This window comes from Chiloscyllium plagiosum, chromosome 3, assembly GCF_004010195.1.
Source record: "Chiloscyllium plagiosum isolate BGI_BamShark_2017 chromosome 3, ASM401019v2, whole genome shotgun sequence".
In the NCBI taxonomy this organism is placed as follows: Eukaryota; Metazoa; Chordata; class Chondrichthyes; order Orectolobiformes; family Hemiscylliidae; genus Chiloscyllium; species Chiloscyllium plagiosum.
In genome coordinates this window covers 34,279,922-34,289,871 of record NC_057712.1, presented here as the reverse complement: position 1 = coordinate 34,289,871, position 9,950 = coordinate 34,279,922, and the positions used below count along the sequence as shown (strand labels likewise).

General features: G+C 39.8%; 1 protein-coding gene across 1 annotated transcript in view; it reads right to left on the bottom strand.

Moving 5' to 3' along the window:
- The window catches only part of LOC122542121 (60S ribosomal protein L11-like), a 22,628-nt gene that overhangs the window by 5,348 nt on the left and 7,330 nt on the right, over positions 1-9,950 (bottom strand). Inside the window, exons 3-4 of the mRNA XM_043679514.1 lie at positions 8,402-8,508; positions 7,258-7,389 (exon numbers count right to left, since the gene is read on the bottom strand). Of these exons, the coding sequence (XP_043535449.1) occupies positions 7,258-7,389; positions 8,402-8,508 (239 nt within the window). The remainder of the gene's footprint in view (positions 1-7,257; positions 7,390-8,401; positions 8,509-9,950) is intronic.

The following is a 9,950-nucleotide window of genomic DNA, read 5'->3' as shown; positions in this document are numbered from 1 at the left end:
GACAGTGAGAATCTTTTTCCACGTATGGAGTCAGCTATTACGAGGGGGCATAGCTTTAAATTAAGGGGGGGTAGATATAGGACTGAAGTTGGGGTAGGTTCTTCACTCAGCGAGTCGTAAGTTCATGGAATGCCCTGCCAGTAGCAGTGGTGGACTCTCCCTCTTTATGGGCATTTAAGCGGGCTTTGGATAGGTATATGGAGGATAGTGGGTTAGTATAGGTTAGGTGGGCTTGGATCGGCGCAACATCGAGGGCCAAAGGGCCTGTACTGCGCTGTATTCTACTATGTTCTATGTTCTATGACTTGTAATGAAATATTAATCTTTACAATCAGAAATAGTGACTGATTATTTTAAGCAGGTACACATTTTAATTAACAAAGTTGATATCCTGATCTTGAGTTACCAATAAAAGGATATTAAAACTCACATTATCTTTATCTGTGTTGCACCACATTGCAAGAATGTAATGAAAAAGCTGAAAGCAGTTTAGGTTACCAATATAATATAACAGTGGAGATGGATTTTAAAAGAGGAAGGTTTCCAAGATATCTCCGAAATGAAGTTCAAAAATTTGCCCAGCATGCAGTAGAGGGAGGAATACCAGGAAAGCCGCTCACAGGTTCTCAGATTGGGAAACAAATAGAACAAACAGAAGTAAATCCTTGGAAACTAAGCCTCACTTTAGGCTGGGACTTGGAAAATTACAGGGCAGTAAAAGCATAGTATAAAACCCACCCAAGAAGTGGGGCTTTTGGTAGTTTTATAAGTAAAAAGCCCTGTTCTACAATTTAAAACAACTTATCTGTCTTTATGTATATATTAACAATCACAATTCTCAGCATTCATGCTTTCAACCAGTATGATGCAGCACAGTGTGCTGTGAAATTATCAGGAAGCAGCATCGCTTTCTGTGGACTTAAACGACTGTGCATGCGCAGATATCCATCACTGCGCACGTGCAGATGAGAAATCCACTGATTATGCAGCCTACCTGCACACATGGGTCCAAATATATTACAATTGTTGAACAACTGTCGAACTAACCTGCCTGCCTGGACATGTATCCACATTAGCTTGGATTTTAGTGTGAATATTTTGGAATTTTAAAACATTAAGCACTGATATATCAGAATAAATTCTTAAAAGAAATGGATGAGTTTCTTGTCAAAAGAAGTGATTATTCTGCTAATTCTGTTGATGAAACATCTGAACCCAAAAAAAAAAAGCAAGAACTGTTCAGAGATCAAATACCGAGCACTATGTGGCCTTTAGACTTTCAAGGACAGGAAAGGCTGCTTGCTCATATCAGAATTCCTCACTCTCAGAGAAGCTGACAAAGAGTCAGATGTACAGCATGGAAACAGATCCTTTGGTCTAACGCATCCAAGCCAATTTGATAACCTAAATTAATTTAATCCCATTTCCCAGCACTTGGTCCATATCCCCCTAAACCTTCCTATTCATATACCCACCCAGATGCCTTTTAAAAGTCACAATTGTACCAGCCTCCACCACCTCCTTTGGCAGAGCATTGAATACACACACCACCCGGTGTGTGAAAAGGTCGTCCCCTCAGGTCCCTTTAAAACCATTCAAACCTGACAATATCTTTGGAAATCTTATCTGAACCATTTCAAATTTCACATCCATTCCAAGAGGAGGGAGACCAGAATTGAACACAGTATTCCAAATGTGGCCTAATCAATGTCCTGTACAGCCACAACATGATGTCCCAACTCAAAAGGACTAACCAATAAAGTCAGGCATGCGAAATGCCACCTTCACTATCCTGTCTGCCTGTGACTCCATTTTCAAGGTGCTCTGAACCTGCTCTCCAAGGACTCTTTCTTCAGCAACATTCCCCAGGACCTTATCATTAAGTGTATAAGTCCTGTCGTGATTTGCCTTTCCAAAATTGAGCACCTCATTTATTTAAATTAAACTCCACCTGCCACTCCTTGGCCCATCTGATCATGGTCCCCTTCTTCGATGTCATTACACCACAAATTTTGGTGTTATCTGCAAACTTATTAACCATGTTGCCTATGTTCACATCCAAATAATTTATATAATTAACAAAAAGCAGTGGACCCAGCACCAATCGGCATGGCACACCACTGGTCACAGGCCTCTAGTCTGAAAAAGCAACCCTCCAACATCACCCTCTGTCTCCTATCTTTGAGACAGTTCTGTATCCAAATGGCTAGTAGTTGCACCCACAGTGGTATTTGCACTCATGAATTTGAAACATTGATGCTTTTGATTTTTCTTCAGCTTGTTCTATACACTATTGTTCTGAAGTTGAAGGCATGTACTGTATCTTTAGGAGAGAATGAATGCTGTTCCGAGCTGTGAGATTCCAAGCACCTGTGTAAATGACTAAATGGCAGTCCCAGAGCATACTGGAAAATTGAAAATTTGTAACACTTGGCTGTGAAACGAACACCTGAGTTTTGGTTGCTGTTTTGACAATCCAAACTTAACCAGTTTAAATTATGCCCCAGGGTACTAAAACCCGATTGAGTTTGAATTTGTTGTTTTGCCAACATCGAACCAATGAGATGATGTGATGTTGGGGATATAAAAACACAGACATTTTGAAAATTGGCAGTTGCTCTCTTCCCATCGAGATAGATCCAAGAAGTGAGGAAAGACTATCAACGGGTATCTTTTCATATGAAACATACTCACAGTAAAAAGAAAGATGACAACCCAGGGAATTTAGCAGCTGCAAGAGTGAAGTCAGAAAACAACAGCAGCTGCATGCTTTTGAAATTAAGTTGATATAATTTTAATAAGTGTCACATTGGAACAGCATATTGTTATAGAGTCGGAGGCAGATAATAAGCAGTTAAGAGAAAGCAGGTGGGTGCTTAGGAGTTGTGAATAGTTGTTTAATGTTCACTTTCAGAGTGAAAAAAATTTGTTATTTTCTTTAAATACTGTAATTTGGGAGTTCTCTCACTCATTAAGTCAAGTTAACAGGATGAAGATGAAGAGAGAATGTCATGATGTATACAAATATGTGAAAACATTGCCACATTTTGATGAGAAAGATGTCAAAACCTTTATTTCACTTGAAAAACTGGCTAGGCAGAGCGAGTGAAGTATTTGTAGCTGTCAGATGATGGGTCAAGAGATTATGCAGATGTCAAAAGGGCTATTTTGAATGCTTATGAGTTAATACCAGAAGTGTATAGACAGTGGTTCAGAAACAAAGAAAACAGGTCAGACTTGTATTGAGTTCTAAAGAATTAAAGTAATTTGGATAGATGGGTATGGACCTTAAAAATAGATAAAACATAGAAGGCTCTAAGAGATTATTTTGCTGCAGGAGTTTAAAAACTCACTTACAGAGATGTTACGAATTCATGTGGATGAACAGAAAGTTCAAGAAGTGACAAGAGTGGCAGAGATGCCAGAGGAATATGCATTGGTGCATAAGGCAAAATTTAGCTTCTTTCAAGAATTTCATCCTGTGAGGAATTGAAACTGGTAGAAGGGGAGATCCTACACTACACAGTACAGCACATCAGTAATAGTTTACCACAAGTGAAAAAAGAAGCCCAAGAGGATGCAAAGTAGATGAAAGGCCTCAGGTGCTTCCACTGTGTTAAGATGGGACATGTAATGTCACAGAGCTGGTGGCTGAAGGCAGACACTGTGGGAAAAGATGTGGTAAAAGAGGCTAAGCCAGAGGATTATTGAAAGTAGTAAAGGAAACCCCAAGAAAAGCCAAGGAGCTGCAGGTGAGTGTACAGCCTAGATAGGGGCTGGGTATTGAGTTAATGCCCAATCTCTAAAGACTTTACCTCTGTGGGGAAGTTTACTCAAGAAGAACAAAGGGAGAAGGGAAAGTTAAAATTTTGAGATATGGGATCTACCCAGTTTCTAATAGTAAGAGATGAACGTATTTGTATTTTTTCTGACATGTTACCAGAGAGTGGTAATTTGTAGAATATATGGGACAGAAATTTAGCCCTTCCTTGTGTAAGATCAGGTTGGAGAGCTAAAGCAAGACTGGCGAAGGAACAGTGAAAGTGATTGACAGTGTCAGTTCCAGGAATACAGTTTATTCTTGGGAATGATTTAGCAGAATCCAAGGTGAGAGTGACGCCCCTTGTTGTGGAGAAGCCAAAAGACGATTAGGGAAATGAGGTGTTAAAATAAAAATACCCTGGAAGTTTTCTAGACTGTGTAGTAAGAAGATCCCAATATCATAAGTCACAGCAAGAAGCAAAAACTAAATAGAAAGACAAAGGAGTTGAGGTTCAGTTAGCTGTTACCCTATTTGATATAATGGCGCAGGAAAAACCAGAACAGGAAGAGGGTTAGACATTCATGCTAAGTCCTGAAAAGCTGATGGACTTACAACAGAAAGATGAGACAATAAATATATATATTGACGCATACTCAGAAAAGGAATCAGAATGTATTCCTGAAAGTTATCTTAAAGATAGAATCCTAAGACGAAAATGGAGACCATGGCAGGTTAGTGCAGAGAAGAATTGGACAGAAGCGCACCAGATCGTGTTGTCGGTAGCATATAGACAGAAAGTATTACGTGTAGCCCATGAATTACCAGTAGGACATAGAGGTGTGAGGAAGACACAGGTTAAGGTAAAAAAGCACTTCTACTGGCCTGGACTGCACAAGGATGTGGTTAAATTGTCATACATGTCATATATGCCAAGTGTAGGTAATCCACAGGCAGTAATAAAACTTGCACCTTTGTTGCCAATTCTTGCATTCAAAAAACCCTTCACGCAGGTTATGATTGCATGTGTAGGTCCCCTCCCTAAAACTAAAAGTGGGAACCTGTACTTGCTAACCATATGTCTCCCAGATTTCCGAAGGCAATTGCATCATAGAGTATTAAGGCAAAAAAAGGGTGGTGAAGGAGTTAGCAGCTTTCTTCACGTGGTATGGGCTATCCAGAGGGATTCAGTCAGACCAATACCAAGATTGGAGGATTGTATAGAGAAAGTTGGACAAGCCACTTACATCACAAAGTTGGACTTACTGCATGATTATCGGCAGGTACCTTAATCAGAGAAAACGAAAGAAGTTTCTACGTTTGTAAACCCAAATGAGGCTATATCAATTCAAATTGAAGCTCTTTGGAATGAAGAACGCACCAGCCACATTCCAAATACTAATGAACAGAGTTGTGGCCGCATTAACAAATTGTAAATTTATCTGGATGATATAGTGACCTTTAGCGAGTCATGATTCACATGGTACAGTTGGCAGAGCTCTGAATGATTATGCCAAGCAAAAATCGGAAATGAAATTGAAGAAAACAGAATTTGCGAAGGCAGGGGTGACGTTCTTGGGACATAACATCGGTCATAGAAGGCTGACCTCAAAGACCGTGGAGATGGAAGATAAAGGCCACCAAGGAATTTCCACGACCGACTTTGGAAAAAAAGGTGCTTTGATTTTTGGGACGAAGCGGATTCTGGCAGAAGTTTGTTAACAAACTTCGTAGCATGGTGGAAATGCTAACAGATTTACTAAAGAACACAAATTTCAGTGGACAGAACAATGTCAGGAGGCATTTGAGAACTTAAAAGCAGTATTAACCACACCAGTTTTAGCTACACCAAATGTTTTTAAACGCTTCAAAATTGCAATTGATGAGAGAGATATAAGGGTTGGAGCTGTACTGCTACAGGATGATGCTGGAATTGAACGGCCAATCAGCTATTTTTCAAAGAAACTCAACACCCACCAGAGAAAATACTCTACCATCGAAAAAGAATTAGAGTTTGGTGCTGGCCTTCCAACATTTTAATGCTTATGTGACGAACAATGCGTCAGAGATCGTTACATACACTGAGCACAATGCTTTTACATTCTTGGATAGATTAAATGACATAAATGAGACTATTTCGTTGTAGTGTTATGTCACAAACTTTTAATTTACAAATTGTACATGTTGTGGGTTGTAAAAACTTGATTCAGGATACGTTATTGCAGCTTTAAAGGAAAACAGATAAGATTGGACAGAATCCAATGTTACATATGTGTGTAGAAAATAATATGAAAATATAACTTAGATTAGTGACCTATGTATTTCATTGCAGTGGATTAGGAATTGAAAATAAATGAAGCCATCTTTTCATTATGATGGTTCATTTTTTTCTAAAGAGGGGAGGTATTATGAAGTTGAAGGTGTGTATTGTACGTTGACAGAGTGAATGCTGTTCCGACGAGAGATTACAAATACCTGTGTATGTGACTAGATGGCAGTCCCAGAGTGTACTGGAAAATTGAAAATCTGTAACGCTTGGTTGTGAAACGGATACCTAAGTTTTGGCTGCTGTTTTGACAACAATTTGAATTTAACCAGTTTAAATTATGCCCAAGGATACGAAAACCTGAGTGTTTGAATTTATTGTTTTACCTACATCAAACCATGAGACTCTCCGATGTTGAGGATATAATCGGACAGAGCACAACTGCCACCAGGATAGAGAATGTTTCCTAATCTATCAAAAGGTACCTTTTCATCTGAAACATACTCGCAGTAAAAGGAAAGATGACCACCCAGGGACTTCAGCAGCTGGAAAAGTGAAGTCACAGATGACAGCAACTATGTGTTTTTGAAATTAAGTTGATGTAATTTTCATAAGTAACATATTGGAACAGCACATAGGCAGATGCAGATACTAAGCAGTTAAGTGAAGGGAGGGCTTACGAGTTGTGAATAGTTGTTGTTTAATGTGCATTTTTGGAGTTAGAAAATTAAATTCATGTTATTTTCTTTAAATAGTGGAATTTGGGAGTTCTCGGTCACTCATTTTGAGAGATTATAAGGCGAGGTGAGCTTTTCTGGGTGCTTGGTTTAATTAACAGAAAGTGTTACAATGTGGCAGTAAACCTGTGTTACAAACATGGAAATGTGTTGCTGGAAAAGCGCAGCAGGTCAGGCAGCATCTAGGGAACAGGAGAATCGACGTTTCGGGCATTAGCCCTTCTTCAGGCAAACGTCGATTCTCCTGTTCCCTAGATGCTGCCTGACCTGCTGCGCTTTTCCAGCAACACATTTCCATCTCTGATCTCCAGCATCTGCAGACCTCACTTTCTCCTGTGTTACAAACATCTCTGGTAAGGCCATAACCATTGTGAATGCAAGTAAATGTATCATTTATGAGCAATTAATTCAGCTGAAAAATGGGTCTGCCATTAAATTGTATGTCTTATTGAAGTCCATCTTGATACTAAAGAAGTTGGGAGCCACTGACTTACCACATAGAAATCCAGGCCATAAATTCCAATACTAGGATCATACTTGATGCCCAGATCAATGTGCTCCTGGATACCAAAGCCAAAGTTTCCAGTGTTGCAGAAGTTACTCTTCCTCAGTTCATACTCCCGAACCTGAACATAAAGATAGGTAAAATGATATAGATCTGAAGCAACATTTTAATCAATTTGCAGTGAGCAACTTTGGAGTTGGGAAATGGATCACTTACTTCTCCTGCACAAATATCAAGGTTAAATGCTCACAATCTGTGTAATACATGGCCAGAGGCTCAGGAAACCAACCTTTACATATACCATCCAAAGGTTTAACAGCTAAACACACAGTGGCCAATTAGTACTAAGCCACAAATACATGTTAGACCCTAAACGTAGCCTCAGATTCACACTTCTTAGCTGTGTGAAGACTACCATTAGAGCTGGTTTCCTGGGTCAGAGGAAAGGTGGAGAAGGCAAGTCAGCCAAGATCTCTTGTCAATTCCATTTGACAGCAAATTGGATAAACAAGTGAAAACGTGAGAAAGGTAGCTGAGGACACAATTAAAGACTTACATGACATGTCTCAGAATGCAACACACTCTGTTCACTGCTTAGGCAAATGAAGTTCACATAAGATGGCTCACTTTGAGAAAGTGACAACTGTATCTTGGTGGGAGCCAACATCTTAAAATGCTTAGAAAATTAGGCAGGGTGGGAGGAAGACTAAACGTTCTATATCAAAGGACTCCAATGCAAACTTCAGACTAACGTACCTAATAAGTCATTTTCTATTCCCCCACTTATGCATCTCAAGATTGCACCAAAGTAAACTGTTTAACAACTACATACAAGATCATTAGTTGCAGAGAAAAATTTTGTCCGTTGCTCTGGGCTGGATTTAAACTTGCTCTCCAATGGTGAAGTCACAGTGTGCTCTACCCACGCACATGCTAGTCCCAGATCACTTCCAACTGAAAAGAGCTCACAGCATTACAAAAGATTGCAATCCTGATGAAATAATTCTTCTTCCACAATAGTAAATACAGTTGTTCTATTTGGTGCCTTTGCTCCTCCCTCCTCCAACTAATCAAGCAGCTGAATTTAGTCATCATATCCATCAAGAATAAACATCAATCTACAAACAACTCACCTTTAGACCTTTCTCTAGAATTTCTTCAGCTTTGGCTCCTCTGATTGTGCAATGAACAGCAATCTTCTCATTTCTTCTAATACCAAATGAGCGCACAGTATAGCGAGCTGTCAGAGAGATAAGTGAGTTTAGCACTTGCCTTGGTTATGTTCTCAAATGCTGAACATCTGCCTATTTCAGAATGAGGAAGTCAGAATTCAATTTTATTACCAAAGCACCCTAAAAGCCAGGCTGCAAAAAAAAGCAATCAAACAGATCGTTAATAAATAATCTGAAGTGCATTGCAAAGAACTGAACATTCAGTTGTAAATTTGAAGTAATCAGTGACTAAATTGAACTTAGGACTGGATCACTGAATTTTACAAAGGTGAAAGCCATTTGGCCCAGTCTGTGCACCAGAATTGGACACTATACTCTTCCCGAGATCTACGAATAATTCAAAAAGATTTAGACTAAAAGGCCTAGGATTTTAAAAGCTTTATCAAATCATCTTGCAATATTTTGGTATTGACAATTCATTTGCCCTATACAGAGGAACCTTGAATATCTAGCATTCGATTATTTGAATTTTCCGGTAAGATTGCAAGGTCCCGATGCTTGGCTAAACTGTGTTATTCGGCATTTGATTGAATGAAATATTCCCCGACCGTGTCCTTCAGATAATCGAGATTCCGCTCTACACACTTTAAAATTATTTGATTTATGTCATAGCTCTTCCAAGTTCTTTCCAAGATACTTCATTTCCTTATATTAAGGCTATCCTGCATTAAAGTGAATTTGCCCTGCATCTGACCATTCACCAATCTCCCCATATTAATCTGAAGTCTGTTTCTATTCCCCTTACTGTTGACTGCATATCTAAGTTTCCTGTTATCTACAAATGTTGAAATCATACCTTTCCACTCAAGTGCAGATAATTAACATTTGTCAAAAAGATAAGTGGTTGACGTACTGACTGTGTGGGGACATCACTATATACTTCTTCCCACTCTCCCAAATAATCATTCACTGACTTTCTGACACAAATCAACTTCATATCCAAGTTGCAACTGCTCCTTCCCAATTCCACAGGCTTCACTTTTACCAAGCCTATTTTGCAGAACACACACTTTCCCTGGAGTTCTACACAGGCATGTACCCTAAACCCCCCCTTCCCCAGAGAATCACTCTAATATTGTCTTGTACAGGGCAAAGGTGGAAACTGTCAAAAAGTTGCAGTTAAAAAGATGTGTGCGTGTGAGCGAGCACTATTTGGAGACTTACCACCCCCTTCAAAAATGCAGCAGCAGTCTTGCTGTTGGTGTCCAGTCTGGTTGGTCCAGAGAGGGTTTGGGGGCGGGCAGGGATGGGGGAAAAGGAGGGCAGGGTTCAGGGAGCAGCAGTGTTGGGACGGGTTTGGGGAGAGGATGGTGGGGTGTTGGACAGGTTTGGGGAATAGCGTGGTGTTGGATAGGGACGGGGGGGCAGTGAAGGTTCACCAGACTGATTCCTGTGATGGCAGGACTGACATATAAAGGAAGATTAGGTCAACGGGGCTTGTACTCACTTG